This window comes from Ursus maritimus (assembly GCF_017311325.1).
Source record: "Ursus maritimus isolate PB19 chromosome X unlocalized genomic scaffold, ASM1731132v1 scaffold_X1, whole genome shotgun sequence".
Taxonomy (NCBI): domain Eukaryota; kingdom Metazoa; phylum Chordata; class Mammalia; order Carnivora; family Ursidae; genus Ursus; species Ursus maritimus.
This window is the reverse complement of record NW_024423319.1, coordinates 77,107,973-77,129,949: the sequence shown is the minus strand read 5'-3', so window position 1 is coordinate 77,129,949 and position 21,977 is coordinate 77,107,973. Positions and strand designations below refer to the sequence as shown.

The following is a 21,977-nucleotide window of genomic DNA, read 5'->3' as shown; positions in this document are numbered from 1 at the left end:
TCACTTTCTATCTGCTGCCTCATTACCAGAAGCAACCCCTTTGAACTCTTTTGGCCATTTTATCTGGAAGTCTCTGTATCTAAAAATAGTATGTAAATACATATCAATAGCCCTTCAGTTATCAATTCTAGACTTTATTGACTTCCTACTATGGTCTATGAGAATTTATTTCCCTTACTTTCAGTTTTAAACAAGTGGGGAGATGAGTGTGTGTCCTAAAATTCCCAATGAATCCCTGGTCCCAGCAGTAGTAACTTTCGTTGTGTGCTTACTATGTGGAAGACATAGTTGTAGTCACTGTGGATGTATTAACTCATTTCATTACAATACCAGTTACAGGGACTAGTAATAAAAAACAGAGGAGAAAGACTTAAAAAAACAGGAAGACAGGGGAATGGAATAGACTGGTGATGGGTAGTAAAGAGGGCATGTATTGCATGGTGCACTGGGTGTTATAAGCAATTAATGAATCATCAAACTTTACATCAGAAACCAGGGATGCACTGTATGGTGACTAACATAATATAATAAAAATACATTAAAATATAAAAAAACAGGAAGACAAAAACAATGCTTGGTCTTCCTCACCAAAAAACGGTAAGGGTGAAATAGCAGTTTAAACAACACCACATATACACACAAAGGGGCTAGTGTTGAAGCACTGAAATTGAAAACGTCTCCTTTAATTCTGTGTGCCAGACAGGTCGGCCGGGGGGGCGGGGGGGGGGGCGGCACAAGAGAAGCGTCTGCAGACTGTAGCTCCCCACCGGGCTCAAGGAAGAGGGAGAGCCGGGGACACGTGACGGCGACTGGCGGCACTCTGTCTTTCTCGGCGCAGTCTCTATGGTATTCTTCCCAGTCCACCCGCCCCTTGGGTAGCAGCAGTCACGTGACGGGCTCCGGGTTTACGGCAGGTGCCCACGTGATCCTGGCCTGCAGTCTGTGCCTGCGGTGAGGTACCTGGGCTCCTGGAGGGCGGGCGGTTAGGTCGTAACTGCTGCTAAAGGCGGACGCTCTCGGGCGACCAGGCTCGGTAACAATAAGCCGGCGAAAGCGTTTGCCACTTAGTGCCTACCGCAGGGGTCTGCTCTTTCTTCCACCTCCGCCGTCCCCACCTCTTTGCGGGTGAAGTCACCTTTGCGTTTCGAGACTTTGGGGCCTGAGGCCCAGACTCGACACGAACCCCCACCACTCCCCCTTCCCCACTCACCCTCCGTCTCTTCCTTTCCACCACCACATCATTTAGCCTTTGAGCTGGCCAACTCGGCTGTGTCGTGAGGCCAAGTTTGAGGTGGTTAAGGTAACCGTGGGGAAAACAGCCCCCCAGTGGACAAAGGCGGAGGCAAGAATAGAGCAGGCCTAGCGGCCACAGGCAGTAAAAATAGGCAACTGAGGGTGTGAACAAGGAAAAAGAAAAAAAAAAAAAAAAGGAAAAGAGTACTGCGGTTTAGAAAAGACTGGAAAGGACTTGTTGCACGATGGAAGAATCTGACTCTGAGAGAAAGATGGAGAAAGAGAATCTGGGGCCAAGAATGGATCCTCCCATAGGGGAACCGGAAGGATCGCTTGGGTGGGTGAAGTTTATTACGTCAAACCTGGAAGGTGGTGGTGGGGTTCCAACTTAGAAAATATTGTGAATTAGAACACCCCACCTTTGATAAATTGTTTTGATTTACCGTAAGGTTGATTGGTATCATGATTTTGGTGACGGGATAAACTGGCAAGAGGACTGGTTGGTTGTTAACTGGGTAGAAACAGCCCTTGGGATGGGCCTGATATCAGTCCTGAGGTTTGGGGTTGGGTGTTCTAATTGAGAAGGTAGTTCCGAGTTGCTTTGAATTATCAGTAAAGGAGATTTAACATCATGTTGAGGATAAGAAGATTAGGGAGAAGGTTGGTATTTCTGGGGCAGAGAGCAGTGGCTTAAAAAGTTCTTTCAGTGCCTTTTTGTACCTGAATTTGAGATTTGTATTATATATACTTTGTACCTGTAATGAGTGAACTCTGACTTGGAAGGACAGCTGGCTAAACATACTTCCAGATTTTAAAAATAGCCCAACTTAAAAATAATAGTGGATGTTCAAATAAGACAATATTGTTTGATTTATTAAAGCACTTGTATATGTTGCTTTGATGCATTTTTTAAGATGATAAAAAAATTGAATCTTGAATTTTATTGCTCATTTATATTACTAAGTCAGTCTTCTTAGGACCCATCTCCTGAGTACTATAATTAGGAGCAAGGTAGCTTGAACCCAGTTTTATAATTTAAGAAAACAAGGGCCACTTTAACTGAGTTCCTACACACAGCTGTACTCAGCTTTTGTGCTAAACATGTTCTTTTGCACCTCCACATTTATTTGTATTTTTTAAATTCCAATTTCTAAGGCAATGGATCCTGGAAACTATCTTTTGGTTTATATCTGCAGGTGGGTGCTACCAAATACAGCCATGAAGAAAAAGGTAAGACATATTAGGTACATCAAATACATGAAAGTAAAGGTAAGAATTTACGATTCAGGAAATATATTTGTAGTGTATATATACCATCTTTCCTGGACCATTGCAAGAATCTTCTATGTGTTCTCTTCGACTCTTGTCCTCTTCTTTGCTATCAGATTTAATTTTTCTAATATTTAAATCTAACTGGGTCATTCACATACTTAAGACCTTTTCATACCTCCCCAAAACCCATAGAATAAAATCCAAATGATTTCACCGTATACAATGCCCTTTAAAAATCTATTCCTGACTAAACTGATCTGCCACACCTGTGCCACCCATTACAGCCATACAGAATCTGTTTTTCTCCAAATTTACAAATTAATTTGCATTTTGTGCAAGCCATACACAAACACTACACAGACCTCTTCCTGCACATTTATGTGGAACCCAAATTAAATGTCACCTATATAAGGTCTTTATATGTGTTTTCTAGGTGGAATTGAGCATTCCTTCCCTTGTGCTCTTATGGTACTGTGCCCCACCTTGGCATTTAGGGAGAATCAGTAAGGGCACAGTTTTGGAGTAAATTTCTGAACCTTTGGGGCTTTTAGTTTCTTCATTTGTAAAATGGTCATAATAATATTACCTCTCTCATAGGGTCATTACCTAACACAGTTATCTTCGGTTAGTCTTTCATAAGCAGTCGAAGATTTCTTAAATAAAAACACAATAAATATACCATATTTACCCTTAATTTCATCTAACAATTCAGTTTTATAACTCAATTTCCTGAAGGAATGTTCTTGATGAGCCTGCCTAAAGCTGCTATCAACAAGGACGGCTAAAAATACCAGAAATTTCTACATGATTAAGAATAAAACAAAAATTATTTATAACTACTTTAGACTGGCTTGTCAGTAACGTTTCCTTAGTGAGATAAAGTTATGTAGCTAAATAGCTAGATTAAATTGAACCTGAGTGCAGTATACTTTCATTAATATTTCCTGTATTCGTAATTATAATTTAAAACAAAATTTCTTGGGATTAAAGATAAAACCTGTAACCCCTCCATTTGAAAAGCAAGGTAATTGGAACTATAGTCCATAAATGTTAGTTTGAGAAAATTCTTGAAAGTCACCTTACCCAAAACCCTCCTTGTGCAAGAATCAACACTATCTTTGATAGGTGTTTTTCTGTCTTTGTTAGGTGCTGACATTGACATAAAGGCTGTTCATCTTCATAAGGTCACCTTTTCCATTGGACAGTTCTCTTCATTAAAAACTCACTTGTTTTATATGTTTGTTTAGATAGCTTGCTCATTCTTTTGATGAACATATTTTAAGCATCTGTTATATGTTAGGCACTGGAGATACAAAGGGGATTCTCCCTGCCATTCAAGAACTTACAGTCTTGTGAGAAGCAGACCAAAAAATAAACCCAGATAACTGCAGTGCATTTTGGTCTTTGCCGTGCTATAGGAGTGCCATGGGAGGAAAGAGGTGAGACACACCTAAGCCAACCTAGGGCATTGGGGTCAGGGAAGCTTCTTGGGGAGATGGTTACTGAATCAAGTCTTGAGGGATAAGTGGAGCTTAGCTGAAGGAAAAAAAAAAGGAATGGAAAGTTACTGGCAGAGTGTACAGCATGAAACAAAGACATAGAGCTGAGCTCCCTGGAATTCTGGGAGCAGTCAGGGGGACTGTAAGATGTTTAGCTCAGTTCATTAATGGCTGGACTCTAAAAGTTCTAGGCCAAGAGGTAAGGGCAGAGGAATAGATAAGCCAGATCTTATGTTATATGTAGTTTAAGGACTTGAGCTTGTAGGCCGTGGGACACTTAAAAAAAAAAAAGATCCAGAGTAATTAATGAATAAAATCATAGAGTAAGTAGAAGGGATTAGATAAAGGGCAGAGGTGGAAAGGTTGACCTTGAGCAGGGAGAAGAACTTTGAGTTATAATGAAATCCCCTGCCAGGTAGTTCAGTGCATAAAGCATTAGATTATGAGAGATCAGGGTTCCATTTCCTCAAGTTGTTATTTCTCTAATATAGTTCTGAATTTATGATAGTGTATAGTGGTAGCATAATAAATTCATGTGATTTTATCGCCAAGAGGATGTGTAACGCATGACAGGTAAATGCCTGGCTCCTGGAATTTTAGGTATCTCTGCATTTACCATTGGTCAGGGAACTGGTTAGTTACAAGTATCTGCAATAGGTTGTTGATACTGTCAGTAAAACATCAAGTACAAGAGAGAAATAGATGCTTTTAGACTTGATTTGCTCTAGATTTCTGACTTTGTTGTGTTTTTTTTTTCACTTTGTCCTTAGGTGCTGTTAATGGGTAAAAGTGGGTCTGGTAAGACCAGCATGAGGTCTATTATCTTTGCAAATTATATTGCCAGAGACACACGTCGCCTTGGTGCAACAAGTAAGATGTTTTATCTTATTGTGAAATCAGGTGATCTTAACTATTAAAAATCTGCATAACACGGTTGTGGTCACTTAGGGATGCAGAGGTTGAGAGATTTGTTTCAGAGCATGTTTTCCCTGTTTTTTTCATTCCTTCTCAAAGGGGTGTGACCTAATTCTGGTTATTACTGCTTGCTCTCTTGGGGAGGTTCTTTCTAGGTTGCTTACCAAGTGGAATAGCCTTGTCCAACTTGTTTTTTATCCTGCTCTTTATTAAACAAACATAGGGACCCTTTTGTTTCCTTATTTGTTTTTTGTGGGAGGTTGTTTTTAATTTATTATATAAAGGGATATTGATAGGTATTAATAAGCATAACAATAAAATCTAAGATTTTTTAAAGCTATAATTAGTACTAGTCTTCATTAAAAGGTAAATTCTGAGGGGGGCCTATGAGGGGGAGGTTAGTGTACTCTGCTGCTTCTCTTTCTGAATATACATAGATGTTCTCACTGGAGTTCCAGCTCTGACTTGAGAAATATTTCATTGCCCTTTATGATTTGAATGTTAAATCTGGCTTTTTAATATGGGCTAGCTGGGCTATGCTTCTGGGAGACCTCTTCTGTTTCTAGACTGTAATGCCATTTTATTTTGCAACATCGAGGCATTTCTGGATTCTGCTATGGTCCTTGGCCTCTCAGTGATGAAAGCATTCCCTACCTGGCTTTCAAAATTCCTGATCTGAGTTTTTAGCATCTTGAACACTTTTAGGGACAACTCACCCACTACTTCGTAAGGTATCTCACTCTGGTTCCGAGAAAAACAAACATTTTTGAAACAACTTATGTTCCAGACCCTAGGATATAAAGAAGGAAACCTCATTTTTCTTCATAAAGTGCTTGAAGTATATATATATACTCTCATAATTGGGGCAGCTTCAATGGTTAGAAAGCTATTTCTTAGAACCCTGAATCTCTTTCTCTTTATTTCTGTTATCTGGCCCCCTTTCTGTTCCTTTGAGTCTCTACAAACATTTGAGTATGATTAATGTCTTAATCTATCCTAGCCATCCTTGCTTTCCAAATCTTAACCTTCCTTAAGTTAAACGTGTCCAGTTTCTCCATCTGTTCCTCATGTGACATAATTTTGAAACATTTTTAAGGACTTGTTTGAATGTGTCTACATTTTTCTTAAAGTGCTGAGACTTGAATATAAGTGTGATCTGATCAGGCAGAGTAGAACTATTATATCTCTTATTTTGGGCCTCACACTGCTATTAGCGCAGTTTAGTCCCCTATTCTTGTTTTGTGGAGTGGCTTTCATTATATGAGTCGTACTGAAAAAAAAACAGTTCTTTCTCACATACATTGTTATTAAAACACATATAATCCTTCTGCTTCTTGTGCAGCTAATATTTTGAATCTAAATAAATTCTTACTCGATTAAATTATTCAGTTTTGTTTGTTTTAGCACCTATGTTCCTGTATCCCCTGTTAACTGTGAAATCCAGGACAACTCATTATTTTTCAGGGCCGTAATTTCCTTATCTGTAGAAAAGGGATTAGATCTGTTTTCATTTTAGGTGCTTAGTATCTCATCTGATATGTTAGCTATTCTTCCTAGCTTTGTGTATTTTGTACATTTGATAAGCATCTCATCTAGTTTTCATCTAAGTCATTCATCAGAAATTTTGGTCGGGACAGGGTCCTATGGCCTGTCATTCCTTGAGAGACTTCCTTCTAGAAAGGACCTGCCCAGACTTCTTTGTGTCTTGATTTGGTAGATTTTAATTTTTTTCTATTCTCACAAGTAAAAGATCTGGACTTAATAATCATATGGTTTCAGTAGATTAGAGGAAGCTTCTGTTTATTAAATGCTTTTTTATTTACTTCAGTTTTTATATTAACTTCATTTTGGTAGATGACCTAGAAGTTGAGTTTACTCAACTAGCAAGCATTAGAGCTGGAATGTCACTCTATGCTTCTGCTCTATCCATCGTGCCACAGCCACCATTCCTGGAGGATTTCTTTCTTTGTGTGTTTTAAGTTCTGTACATTTTATTGAAGCAAATTTTCAATTTTCTAGTAAATTAATATTTTTGTTTTGATCAGCTGAGTTGATTTACTACCCTAAGTCTAGTGAATAGTCATACAGCCCAAATTTCAGAACTATTCAAGCTACTTGAAGTAGTTTTGAAGTAATCTAGCAGCATCATTAAAACATTACAAACAGAATGTTGCAAATTATATGTACATTATACATTTAAGCATTCCCATTTATTCAATAAGTGCTTTTCTGGACCATCCTGTGTGCCAGCACTGTGAATGGGACAGGGCTCTTCTCTCAAATGGGACCTTTATTGATACACTTTGTTAACAATTACTGTATTTCCTTAAAGGTAGTGAAAGTATGCTTTAAAAGATTATGTTGGACTTAATGCTTTAATGTATCATTACCTAGTTTGTCATTGCTGAAGAAAGGTCTGGGTTTTACTGCTAAACTTATAGACTGCTTGACAATACATATAGTGCATTGGTTTTTACTTACTGTTCCTTTTTATGAAGTTGCTGATGTTCTTTAACAGTAGAAAAAAGAGTACTTCTAAAATATTATGTCATCTTTAATGTTTTAGTGTTTTTCTAGTTTGTTATTGCTGAAAAAAATCCAATTTTATTTTGTTAAACTTAGAGTCTACTGTGTTTTAAAATTCACGGTAAGGGTACAGAATGGTGATATAATTAATTTATTCGTGGGCTGTTAAAATGTATTTGTTGGAATAGTAAACTTGTCAATAAAAATAAGATTATAAAGTATTTTAGTCACAAACACTGTTGATGGCTCCAAGATTTCCTACCTTCTCAAAATTCTCTTTCCCTTGGCTTTTATTTAATGCTTTATTACCCTGATTTTCTTCCTTTATCTTTAACCATCCCTACCCCTTTAAAAAAATTTTTCTTCTTTCTGCCCCATAAATGTATGTGATTTCATAAAGCTCTGTTCTGGTTCTTTTCAGTTGCTCTTATGACAGCAGGACAGGAAGACTAGGAGAGCCGGAAGGCCATATAGAAGACATGAGACTAAAAAGAAAGGCAGAACACGGGGATTGGATCATAAAGTGCCTTATAAGCCAAGTCAGGTAGTTTGAACTGAGGGTAGAGGACAGCCCATGGAGGGTTTTAAATAGAAAACTAACATGATCAGATTTTATTATTTCTAATTTTCAATTTTAATTGTGAAAAATTCAAGCATTGCAGAAGTACAGAAAGTCTACTCCTTCCCTCATTCTCAGGCCTGTTTCCTGGGGACAACCACCATTAGTAGTTTGAGATTGTCCTTTAGGCCTTTTTTTTTTCTGGGTATATACAATCATATATACACAGAGACTTTTTTTTTCCTTTTTAAAGAATAATGGGAGTAAAATCCACATTTTGGAGAGACCATTATATCTAATATGGAGGACAGATTGGAGGGAGGCAAGGGTAGAAACAGGTTGACAGATTAAGTAATTGTTTTAGTAGACCAGGTAAGAGATGATGGGGCCTTAACTTGGGTTAAGGTAGTGGTAGTGGATTTAGTGAGAAGCAAATGCATTTGGGATATATTTAAGAGATAGAGTCAATAGGACTTGTTGATAGGTTTGGGTGGAATAGTGGAGGAAAGAGTGGACTCAAGGATGAAATTAAGGTTTTAGCTTAGGCAACTGGTTAAATTCACTGAGATGGAGAGGACTGAAAGAAGAATAGATTTTTGTAGGAAAAAAATGGGGAGATGAGTTATATTTGGATACATTGAGTTTGGGATACTTATGTATTATTCAAATGAAGATGTCCAATGTATGTTTCAGAAAGGGAGAGAGACATCTGTATTAGAGATATACCCTTACAAGTTGTCAGTATCCAAATGGCAAATAAAATAACATGAATAGATTAGCTTGCATGAGGGGAAAGTAGGTAGCCAAAGATGAAATCCTGAAGAGCTCCAACATTTAAGAGACAGAAAGAAGAATAGAAAGATATACCAGAGAGGTTATAGGTATGACATCAGAGGCCAAGAGAAGAGAATTTTTTGAGAAGAGAGTAGTCAACAGTGTCATGCTACAGAAAGTAAGACAAGGACTAAAAAGTCCACTGGATTTGGTAATGGGGCCATTGGTCACTTGATGAGAATAATTTCTATGATACGGGAGTAGAAATCAGATTTCTGTCCCATGTACTTCATATCTGAACAGTCACTCAATCCTGTCACTTCTTTTGTTATTGTCTTTACCTTTCTCAGTAGCACTTCTTTCCATTTTTTTTTAGTACTAGACCGTTTACATAGTCTTCAAATTAATAGCAGTTTGAGCACCTACTCTCTCGTAGACTCTGTTGGAAATACAAAGACATGTAAGATATGATTCCTTTTCCAAGGAGGGGGAAGTAAGGGGGAGAAGGGAAGTAGTTTGAGCACCTACTACGTGCCAGGCACTTTATGTATGATAACTCATTTAATCCTCACAACAGTCCTGTGAGGTCAATAGCATGCTTCCCATCTTTTGTAATAGAAAAGGAAACTGATACTCAGAGGTTAAGTGACTTGCCCAAGGTCACACAGAGAGGTGCAGCTGGTATTTGAACTAAGAACTGTTTGACTCCAATGCCCGTGTTTTTTTTTTTTTTTAATGCCCATGTTTTAATGTTTGCCACTTATGGTCTAGGTTATAAGAAGATAAAATTGCACAAAAGTTAGCAGTAAATTTAAGCAATAGCTTCAAGATAGTCATAGAAGAAACACCACTGTGTGATTGATTGTCACATAAATCGTAAAAATTACAATTGCTAGACTTTAAGAAATTTTCAAGATAAGAACTTTCATTATTCCTCCTTGTGATTTTTGGTGCCTGGCAGAGAGTAGATGCTTAATAAATGTTTGAATGAATTCAGAGGGAGTGATGACAGTAAGTGGGGGTGGCCAGGTAGGGCTTTTAGAGAAGGTGAATTTAAGCTGGGTCTTATTAGATGAATATAACTTTGAAAGAAAGATGGGGAGGACTTTCTAGGCAGATGAACAGAGTAGGCAAAATATAGAGTGGGGAGGGAAGTGTAAGGCAGAGGTCGCAAACAGGCAGTCTGTAAGTTGGATAAGGCCTATAGATATGTTTTGTTTGGCCTGTACAATGTTTTAGAAAAATTGGAATTAGTTATAAATATGTAAGAGTTGCCATAAAAATCTGGTTTCTCACTACTATTGAGGAATGTATATTATCATCTTGATCCCACATTCCTGCCTGACAAATGAGCTAGAGCTGAGTAATTGCCACCCACTCTATCATCCGCTTGGGTGGATGTTTACTCTCCATACATAATCATCTTTGCTTTTGTACATTTACTGGCCTGGCCCATGTTAGCAAGTTTGCGACCCCTGATGTAAGGTATGTTGGGGGTTGGGGAGGTAGTGGGGTTGGGGAGGACTAAGAATAAACCAAATTGGACTGGAACAAAAGTCTTTATTAACGTGACTCATGGGGGAATATAAAGGTAGATTGGAAGCCAAATTTGAAGGACCTTGAATGCCCCCCTGTAGGCATGGAGGAACCATTGAAAGTTTTTTGAATGGGGAGTGACATGTTCAAAGTAGTGTTAAGAAGATGAATATGACAGTAGCCTGTAGGATGAAGTAAAGTGGGTAAGGCTTCCCGGTGGGAGGTAATTATGGAACTATTGTCTTTGTGTAGGCCTGAGAGGTAAGGGCCTTCCTATTGTTAGTGGCAGGTTGTAAAACAAGGAGTGGAATCCAGAAATTACAAAGGAATAACGATGAATGTGGACAGAGGAGTCAACAATGACCACCTCCCCTGAAATGGGACAATGATAGGGTCATTAACTGAAATAGGGAAACCAATAGAGGGAGCAAGTTGGGTTATGTTTTATCCTTGTTTCGTATTTGGTGTTTGTTGTCGTTTTTTAAGTTTTTTTGTGGAGGGTGTTGGTGGGTTAGTGAAGAGCTATTAAATGGTATATGTCTCTGTCTTACATGTTGAAATTTTAACAGTGATATTATAATTGGAGATTGCTTCTGCTCTAAGCACTAAACTACTAAAAAGTAAAATTGCTTACACTGAGAGCCAGTTCTGTAGCTCAGAGTAGTTTAGGTGCCCACCTTGCCACGAAACCACATTACTGAGCTGAAAATCACCTTCTTGTTGTAGCTTTGAGCATTTCACTCCACTTTGGTCCTTCTGAATTCCATGGGTTAGTTCATTGCTTATTTTGAATTTAACCTCACATGCTACAATTACTAGATTTGTCGTATTTGTCTTCCAGTTGATGTAGAACATTCTCATGTCCGATTTCTGGGAAACCTGGTATTGAACCTGTGGGACTGTGGTGGGTAAGTACTATCTGCTTGTTTGTGGGGCCAGTAGCCGTAATCATGGCACCTAGTATAATCAGCATGGAAAATACATTATAGTAACTATCATTTGTAATAGATACATTTGATAGAAATTGCTTCAGAATTGGCACTTGAGTAAATAAAGATCTCTTACTTACATGTAATTGTGAAAATGCCCTCTCTATGTGACATATTTAATCAGCACTAACACAAGCTGTGTCTACATATCTATAGTATGGGATAGATTATTCCCCTCTTCTGCAGGTGAAGAAATTAGGTTTTTATCTCAGGTGGCATAATACCAATGCTGAGCTCTTATTCATCATACCATATCACCTTATTCTTTATTATTTCAATCTCCAGGCAGTCTAAGCACTATAGATCAGCCCTAAGCACATATTCTTCAGCTGAATTACCAACTGTTGGAGGAGTAGGAAACAGTTTTTCCTCCCATGGCTGAGGTACTTCCAGTATATTCCATCACAAATGCACATTCACTGTGCTTATATGTAGGTATTGCTCCTTACCCTATGGCCATTTGCATCTCCATGCTGCAGCAGCAGTGTGTAGTGCACAGTGGTTAGGAGCCTAGGCTCTGGAGTTAGATTGGGGTTTGTAGCACAGCTCTATTAGCTGTGTTATTTTGGGTAGATCATTTAAACTCTCTGAGCCAGTTTCTTCATCTGTACAATAGGGATAATGATGGCACTAAATCATAGGGTTGTTTTGATGATTAACTAAGATGACATATAAATGTATAGCAAAGTTCCTCACAAAATAGACATTATTGTTAGCTCGGTGTTTACCAGCTCCTAGCATAGAACCAACCATGGAACAGGTGCTCAATGAGTTATTTGTTGAAAGAATAATGAAACAGCCAAATATTCTATAAGAAAATGACTCCCATTATTGCTAGCAGATGGACCACTTAATGCTCTAGCAGCTGTCTCCGTACAAATCCTTCCTCCTTATCATTCTTCTAATATCTGTAATCTCTTTCAAGAGATTAGTCCAAGTTCCTTGCTTTTAGGCCCTAAGATGTTACAGTTAATTTTGCAGATAAGGCAGCTGAGGTACAGTGATATTAAGTTTCCCCCAAGGCCACACAGCTAATCAATAGCAAAGTACAAGACTAAAAGCTAGGTTCATGCTTCATTCGAAGCATGAGAGACTGTGGACTATGAGAAACAAACTGAGGGCCTCAGAGGGGAGGGGGGTGGGGGAATGGGATAGACCAGTGATGGGTAGTAAGGAGGGCACGTGTTGCATGGTGCACTGGGTGTTATACGCAACTAATGAATCATCGAACTTTACATCGGAAACCGGGGATGTACTGTATGATGACTAACATAATATAATAAAAAAACATTAAAAATAAAAAAATAAAACATTAAATTGAATTAAAACTAAAAAATAAGTAAATAAATAATGAAGTGCTTAGAATAATGACCTGGCACCTAGTAAGTCTCAATATATGTTGGTCACTCGCACCATCACAGGTAGGGGACAAGCAGTCATTGGGGATAAATGGCAGGATTGGGATTTGAACACAGAGCCTGTGCTCTGAACTAGAGAGCTTGGGACTCTTCACTTGGGACCAGTGGGTGTCCCCTACCTTCCTCTTCTCTTCCTGGGTCAGCTTTTCTCTCAGCCTTAACTGACTATAGTGTGAAAGTTAAGTGCATGCATGTTGTATTCATCAAATAATATTTTGTTTGCTCTGTTACTCATTAATAAATTGTGTGCATGTAATATTTTCTGTTCCTTTTTCCTAAAAATAAATTCTCTAAAATGAAAAAAAAAGCCAGGTTCATGTTTTTTTTTTTCATGACAAAACTGTTTTTATTTATTTATTTTGTTTTAATTCCAGTATAGTTAATATACAGTGTTACATTAGTTTCAGGTGTGCAATATAGTGATTCAGCAATTCCATACAATACCCGGTGTTCATCATGACAAGTGCATTCCTTAATCCCCATCACCCATATCACCCATCCCCTCCATCTACCTCCTCTCCCCCATCAGTTTGTTCTCAATAGTTAAGAGTCTATTTCTTGGTTTGTCTCTCTGTATCTCTATCTCCTTTTTTTTTCTTTGCTCATTTGTTTTGTTTCTTAAATTCCAACAAAACTGTTTTTTGCTGGGTGCTTGGTAATTGAAAAGCAGCACACAGCCTAGGAATCAACAAAACTGCTAAAAAGCTATCTTGGTGTCATTTTCATATAATTTAGAGTATTTATTTATTCAGTAAATATTCACTGAGCACCTACCCTATGGAAGGCTCTTTGCTTAAATGGTGGACAGTAACAGACATAGTCCTTGCCTTTATGGAACTTACACTCTAGGGAAGTGAAGAGGTTGTGGAGAAAGGGGATCCCTCTTACACTGTTGGTGGGAATGCAAACTGGTACAGCCACTTTGGAAAACAGTGTGGAGGTCCCTTAAAAAGTTAAAAATAGAGCTACCATATGACCCAGCAATTGCACTACTGGGTATTTACCCCAAAGATACAGATGTAGTGAAAAAAAGGGCCATATGCACCCCAGTGTTCATAGCAGCATTGTCCACAATAGCCAAACTGTGGAAGGAGCTGAGATGCCCTTCAACAGATGAATGTGGTCCATATATACAGTGGAATATTACTCAGCCATCAGAAAGGATGATTACCCAACATTTGCATCGACATGGATGGAACTGGAGGAGATTATGCTAAGTGAAATAAGCCAAGCAGAGAAAGACAATTATCATATGGTTTCACTTAAATGTGGAACATAAGGAATAGCATGGAGGACATTAGAAGAAAGGGAAAAATGAAGGGAGGGAATCAGGGGGAGATGAACCATGACAGACTGTGGACTCCGGGGAACAAACAGAGTTTTAGAGGGGAGGGGAGTGGGGGATGGGTTAGCCCAGTGATGGGTATTAAGGAGGGCACGTATTGCAATGAGCACTGGGTGCTCATATAACAGTGGGTGTTATATGCAGAAAATGAATCATGGAACACTACATCAAAAGCTAATGATGTACTGTATGGTGACTAACATATCATAATAAAAAAAAATCTCCATTTTGTGTTTTAGAATAAGCTAATAAAGAGTTTTAAAATCATGTTTCCAAAAAAACCACACACAAATAGATGTAATATCACACTTGTGGTTAAGTGTTAAAAATAAAAACAATGTAATTGTATTAGGGCCCATAGTGACTGGATTTGCTCAAGACAGGGAGGTCAGGAATGGTTTCTGTGAGGAAATATGGATTGAACTGAAATCTAAAGGGACAAGTAGGAGTTAATTAGATGTAGAGATAGGGGAATAGCATGTGAAACAGAGTAAATAGCATATGTAAATGCCCCTTGGTGGATACACCACAGGCCAGTGGAACTGAGGAAGGTCACAGTGTATTTGGAACACAAGGAGAGGGCAAAGGGTGGTGCAAGGTATGGTTCAACTAAGAAGGTGAAGCCGTACCAGTTTACTATTATTTGCCTGTTGAAGCCTTAAGATTATCTTTCACATTGATTAAACCAACAAAAATAAATTGTAAGTAGGAGTGACTAAACTGAGGACTTGCTTATTACCTAGATATTTTTTTCCTACCAGACAGGATACCTTCATGGAAAATTATTTCACCAGCCAACGAGACAACATCTTCCGAAATGTGGAGGTTCTGATATATGTGTTTGATGTGGAAAGCCGTGAACTGGAAAAGGACATGCACTATTACCAATCATGCCTAGAGGCCATTCTGCAGAATTCTCCAGATGCCAAAATCTTTTGCTTGGTACACAAAATGGATCTGGTACAGGAGGATCAACGGGACCTGGTAAGAAACATAAAGGATGCTGCACAAAATGGTTGACATGCTTTCTGAACTTTTGTAGGGAAATAGGTAAATAGTATGATTGTTTTCAGGAACAGTAAAGTTCTGTCCGGTTTTTAAAAACATAAACAAATTTTCCATGGTATGGGAAATATAATATCCCTTTGGCAAATAATTTTCAGATTTAGGTAAGGAACTTGTCAATGTGATATCATTAAACAGCCTTTATGTATTTTTTTATTCAAGTAAAATTAACATATAATGTTATATTTCAGATGTACAATACAATGATTCACCAATTCTGTACATTTCTCACTGCTCATCAAGATAGGTGTTCTCTTAATCCCTTTTATCTATTTCATCCATTTCCCCACCCCTCCCCTCTGTCAACGAGGAGTTTGTTCTCTGTATTTAAGAGTCTGTTTTCTTGTTTGTCTCTCTTTTTTTTCTGTTTGTTACTTTGTTTCTTCAATTCCGCAAATGAGTGAAGTCATATGGCATACAAAGTCTTTCTCTTTCTATGTATTATGTATATATGTCCCCCTTTCTCCACACCCTTGTCAAGACTTGTTATTTCTTATTTTTTTTTAGCTTACCCATTCTGAGAGGTATAAAATGATAATTGTGTTCTGGTTTTAATTTACACTTCCCTTACGATTAGTGATGTTGAACATCTTTTTGTGTGTGTTGGCCATCTGTGTATCTTCTTTGGAAAAATGTCTATTCAGATCCTCTACCCATTCCTTAAATTGGATTATTTGTTCTTTGGAGGGCTTGCATTGTTTAAGTTCTTTATATATTCTGGATATTAACCCCTTAATAGAGATATCATTTGCAAATATTTTCTCCCATTTGGTAGGTTGCCTTTTTGTTTTGTTGATGGTTCCCTGTAATATGCAAAAGCTTTTTATTTTTGTGTAGTCCCAATAGTTTGATTTTGCTTTTGTTTCTCTTGCCAGAACAGACATATCTAGAAAAATGTTTCTATGGCCAATGTCAAAGAAATCACTGCCTATGTTTTCTTCTAGGAATTTTATGGTTTCAGGTCTCACGTTTAGGTCTTTAATCCATTTTGAGTTCATTTTTGTGTATCGTGTAAGACAGTGGTCCAGTTTCATTCTTTTGCATGTTGCTGCCAGTTTTGCACAACATTTGTTGAAGAGACTTTTTCCTATTATATATTCTTGCCTCTGTTATGGTGTATTAATTGATCATTTAGCATGGGTGTATTTGTGCTCTATTCTGTTCCATGGATCTTTGTGTCTGTTTTTGTGCCAATACCATACTGTTTTGATTATAGCTTTGTGGTATATCTTGAAATCTGGGATTGTGATACCTCCAGTTTTGTTCTTCTTTTTCAAGATTGCATTGGCTATTTGGGGTCTTCTGGGATTCCATAAAAATTTTGGGATTATTTGTTTTAGTTTTGTTAAAAATCCTGTTGGTATTTTGATAGGATTGCATTAAATCTGTAGATTGCTTTGGGGAGTATGGACATTTTAACAATAGTTGTTTTTCCAATCCATGCACGTGGAATATCTTTTCCATTTGTTAGTATAATCTTCAATTTCCTTCTTCGGTGTGTTACAGTTTTCGGAGTACAGGTTTTTCACCTCCTTGGTTAAGATTATTCCTATGTATTTTCTTCTTTTTGGTGCAAATATAAATGAGATTGTTTTCTTAATTTCTCCTCCTTCTTCTTCATTATTAGTGTATAGAAATGCAATAGATTTTTGTGTATTAATTTTGTATCCAGCTTCACTGAATTCATTTATCAGTTCTAGTAATTTTTGTGGATTCTTTTGAGTTTTCTATATATAGTATCATGCCATTAGCAGTGAAAGTTTTACTTCTTCCTTATGAATAGGGATACCTTTTATTTCTTTTTCTTGTTTGATTGCTCTGGCTAGGACTTCCAATACTATGTTGAATAAAAGTGGAGAGAGTGGATATCCTTGTCTTGTTCCTGATCATAGAGGAAAGCTCTCAGTTTTGCACCATTGAGAATGATGTTAGCTGTGGGTATTTCATATGTGGCCTTTATTACGTTGAGGTATGTTCCCTCTAAACCTACTTTGTTGAGAGTTTTTATCATTAATTGATATTGTATTTTGTCAGATGCTCTCATTGTATCTATTGAAATGATCATATGGTTTTTACCCTTTCTCTTGCTAATGTGATGTATCACGTTGATTGATTTCCAAATATTAAACCACCCTTGCATCCCAGAAATAAATGCCACTTGATCATGGTGAATGATTTTTTTCAAGATTTTATTTGTCAGGGAGAGAGAGAGAAGGAGAAAGCACAAGTAGGGGGAGCAGGCAGAGGGAGAAACAGGCTCCCCACTGAGCAAGGAGCCTGGTGCGGGACTCAATCCCAGGACCCTGGGATCATGACCTGAGCTGAAGGCAGGTGCTTAACCGACTAAGCCACCCAGGTGTCCCAGTTAATGACTTTATTAATGCATTGTTAGATTCAGTTTGTTAATATTTTGTTGAGGATTTTCACATCTGTGTTCATCGCGATTTTTCCTGTAGTTTTCTTTTCTGTAGTGTTTTTATGTGGTTTTGGTATCAGGGTAATGCTGGCCTTAAAGGATTAATTTAGAAGCTTTCTTTCCTCATCTATTTTTTTTTTTTGGAATAGTTTGAGAAGAGTAGATATTAACTCTTCTTTAAGTGTTCGGTAGAATTCACCAGTGAAGCATCTCATCCTGCACTTTGTTGTTGTTGTTGGGATTTTAATTGATTATGGATTCAATCACATTGCTAGCAATTGGTCTGTCTGTTCATATTTTCTGTTTCTTCCTGATTGAGTTTTGTGAGGTTATATATTTCTTGGAATTTATCCATTTCTTCTAGGTTGCCCATTCTGTTGACATGTAAATTCTCATAATAGTGTCTTGTAATCCTTTGTATTTCTGTGGTGCTGGTTGTTATTTCTCCTCTTTCATTCGTGATTTTATTTGAGTCCTCATTTTTTTCTGGATAAGTCCGGCTAAAAGTTTATCAATTTTGTTGAGCTTTTCAAAGAACTAGCTTCTGGTTTCATTGACCTATACTGTTGTTTTTTTAGTCTCTATTTCATTTATTTCTGCTCTAGTTCTTCTTATTTCCTTCTAATTGCCATTGAGCATTTTTTTCTAGTTTCTTTATTAATTTTTATAGATTTTATTTATTTATTTTTTATTGAGAGTACAAGCAGGGGGAGGAGAAGAGGGGGAGAGAGAAGGCAAAGGGGAAAGAATCTCAGCAGACTGTGCTGAATGCAGAGTCTGACGTGGGGCTCGATTGCTTATCCCTGAGATTACAAGCTGAGCTGAAACCTAGAGTTGGAGGCTCAAACAACTGAGCGACCCTGTACCTCTAGATCCTGTTTGATTGTTTATTGGAGATTTTTCCTGCTTCTTGAGATAGAACATTGGTGCTATTATTTTCCCTCTTACAACAGCTTTTCCTGCATTCCAAATACTTTGGATCATTGTGTTTTCATTTATCTCCATGTAGTTTTTTTGTTTTGTTTTGTTTTGTTTTAATAATTTTTATTTTGATATATTAGTCACCATACAGTACATACCCAGTTTTTGATACAATGTTCCATGATTCATTATTTGCATATAACACCCACTGCACCGTGCAATATATGCCCTCCTTAATACCCATCACCAGCCTATCCCAATCCTCTACCCCCCTCCCTTCTGAAGCCCTCAGTTTGTTTCCCAGAGTCCACAATCTCTCATGCTTCATTCCCCCTTCTGTTTACTCCACCTTCATTCTTCCCTTCCTTCTCCTACCTATCTTCCTATTTCTTATGTTCCATAAATGAGTGAAACCATATGATAATTGTCTTTCTCTGCTTGACTTATTTCACTTAGCATAATCTCCTCCAGTCCCATCCATGTTGCTGCAAATGTTGTGTAATCATTCTTCCTGATGGCTGACTAATATTCCATAGTATATATAGACCACATTTTTTTTAATAAATTTTTTATTATGTTATTTAGTCACCATACAGTACATCCCAAGTTTTTGATGGAAAGTTCCATGATTCATTACTTGCATTTAACACCCAGTGCACCACTGAATATGTGCCCTCCTTAATACCAATCACCGGCCTATCCCGATCCGCCACCGCCCTCCCCTCTAAAGCCCTCAGTTTGTTTCCCAGAGTCCATAGTCTCACATGATTCATTCCCCCTTCTGTTTACACCCCCTTCCTTCTTCCCTTTCTTCTCCTACTGATCTTCCTACTTCTTATGTTCCATAAATGAGTAAAACCATATGATAATTGTCTTTATTTTTTTTAATTAGAAGATAATTATCACTCACAAAAAACATATGTGCAAGGTTATAACTTTTTTAAAATTTTTTATTTTTATTTATTTTTTTGATGTAAAGTTCAGTGATTGATTAGTTGCGTATAACACCCAGTGCACCATGCAATACGTGCCCTCCTGACTACCCATCACCAGCCTATCCCATTCCCACACCCCCCTCCCCTCTGAAGCCCTCAGTTTGTTTCTCAGAGTCCATAGTCTCTCATGCTTCATACCCCTTCTGATTACCCCCTCTTTCTTTATCCCTTTCTCCTCCTACTGATCTTCCTAGTTCTTATGTTCCATTGATGAGAGAAACCTTATGATAGTTGTCTGCCTCTGCTTGACTTATTTCACTTAGCAATATCTCCTCCAGTGCCAAAAACGCTGCAGCAAATATTGAGAAATCGTTCTTTTTAATAGCTGAGTAATATTCCATTGTATATATGGACCACATCTTCTTAATCGAGTCATCTGTTGAAGGGCATCTCAGCTCCTTCCATGATTTAGCTATTGTGGGCAATGCTGCTATGAACATTGGGGTGCATAAGGCCCTTCTCTTCACTACATCTGTATCTTTGGGGTAAATACCCAGTAGTGCAATGGCTGGGTCATAGGGTAGCTTAATTTTTAACTTTTTAAGGGACCTCCACACTGTTTTCCAGAGTGGCTCTACCAACTTGCATTCCCACCAACAATGTAGGAGGGATCCCCTTTCTCCACATCCTCTCCAACAATTGTTGTTTCTTGCCTTGTCTATTTTTGCCATTCTAACTGGCGTAAGGTGGTATCTCAGAGTGGTTTTGATTTGAATTTCCCTGATGGCTAATGATTTTGAACATTTTTTCATGTGTCTGTTAGCCATTTGTATGTCTTCATTGGAAAGGTGTCTGTTCATATCTTCTGCCCATTTTAGGATTTGTTTATTTGTTTCTCGTGTGTTGAGTTTGAGGAGTTCCTTGTAGATCTTGTATACCAGTCTTTTATCTGTAGCATCATTTGCAAATATATTCTCCCATTCTGTGGGATGCCTCTTAATTTTTTTGACTGTTTCCTTGCCCGTGCAGAAGCTTTTTAATTCATGAAGTCCCACAAGTTCATTTAATCTTTTGCTTCTCTTGCCTTTGGTGATGTGTCATGAAAAAGGTTGCAGTGGCCGATGTTGTAGAGGTTGCTGCCTATGCTCTCCTCTAGGATTTTGATGGATTCCTGTCTCACATCAAGGTCATTCATTTATTTGGAGTTTATCTTTGTGTATGGTGTGAGAGAGTGGTCAAGTTTCATTCTTTTGCATGTAGCTGTCCAATTTTCCCAGCACCATTTATTGAAGAGACTGTCTTTTTTCCATCGGATGTTTTTTCCTGCTTTATCAAAGATTAGTTGCCCAAAGAGCCAAGGGTCCATTTCTGGGTTCTCTCTTCTGTTCCATTGGTCTATGTGTCTGTTTTTGTGCCAGTACCATACTGTCTTTGTGATCACAGCTTTGTATTACAGCTTGAAATCCGGCATTGTGATGCCTCCAGCTTTGTTTTTCCTTTTCAACAATTCCTTGGCGAATCGGGGCCTTTTCAGGTTCCATACAAACTTAAGGACTATTTGTTCCAGTTATTTGAAAAATGTCATTGGTATTTTGATCGGGATGGCATTGAAAGTGTAGATTGCTCTGGGTAGCATGGACATTTTAACGATGTTAATTCTTGCGATCCATGAGCATGGAATATTTTTCCATCTTTTTATGTCTTCTTCAATGTCTTTCAAGAGTGATTTGTAGTTTCTAGAATATAGATCCTTTACGTCTCTGGTTACATTAATTCCAAAGTAACGTATGATTTTTGGTGCTATTATAAATAGGATGGATTCCCTAATTTCTCTTTCTTCAGTCTCGTTGTTCATGTATAGAAACACAACTGATGGGGCACCTGAGTGGCACAGCGGTTAAGCATCTGCCTTCAGCTCAGGGCATGATCCTGGCATTCTGGGTTCGAGCCCCACATCAGGCTCCTCCGCTATGAGCCTGCTTCTTCCTCTCCCACTCCCCCTGCTTGTGTTCCCTCTCTCACTGGCTGTCTCTATCTCTGTTAAATAAATAAATAAAATCTTTAAAAAAAAAAGAAACACAACTGATTTCTTTTTTTAAAATATTTTTTATTATTTATTTTTTAAATTTTTTTATTATATTATGTTAGTCACCATACAGTACATGCCTGGTTTTTGATGTAAAGTTCGATGATTCATGAGTTTCATATAACACCCAGTGCATAGAAATGCAACTGATTTCTGAGCATTGATTTTGTATCCCACCACAAAACTGAATTGCTCTATAACATCTAGTAGTTTGGGAGTAGATTCTTTTGGGTTTTCTATATAGAGTATCATGTCATCTGTGAAGAGAGACAGTATGACTTCTTTGCTGCTTTGGGTACCTTTTACCCCTTTTTGTTGTCTGATTGCTGTTGCGAGGACTTCTAATACTGTGTTGAATAATAATGGCGAGAGTGGGCATCTATCTTGTGTTCCTGATCTTAAGGGAAAGGTTTTCAGCTTTTCCCCATTGAGAACTATATTTTCTGTAGGTTTTTCATAGATGGTTTTTATGAGATTGAGGAAGGTAC

The 21,977-nt window shown here is 37.9% G+C and overlaps 1 protein-coding gene across 6 annotated transcripts in view; it reads left to right on the top strand.

Moving 5' to 3' along the window:
- The first annotated feature begins 823 nt into the window (after positions 1 to 823).
- RRAGB (Ras related GTP binding B) overlaps positions 824 to 21,977 on the top strand; it is a 50,711-nt gene continuing 29,557 nt past the window's right edge. Inside the window, exons 1-6 of one of the 6 annotated variants that reach the window (XM_008703180.2) lie at positions 824 to 1,570; positions 2,430 to 2,463; positions 4,775 to 4,874; positions 9,155 to 9,238; positions 11,156 to 11,222; positions 14,828 to 15,050. In XM_008703180.2, coding sequence (XP_008701402.1) covers positions 1,479 to 1,570; positions 2,430 to 2,463; positions 4,775 to 4,874; positions 9,155 to 9,238; positions 11,156 to 11,222; positions 14,828 to 15,050 — 600 coding nt within the window. In that variant the 5' untranslated portion in view covers positions 824 to 1,478. Of the gene's footprint in view, positions 1,571 to 2,429; positions 2,464 to 3,805; positions 3,945 to 4,774; positions 4,875 to 9,154; positions 9,239 to 11,155; positions 11,223 to 14,827; positions 15,051 to 21,977 lie in introns of those variants that run through there. The other 5 variants (XM_040631146.1, XM_040631149.1, XM_008703182.2 and 2 more) reach the window with 5 other exon arrangements.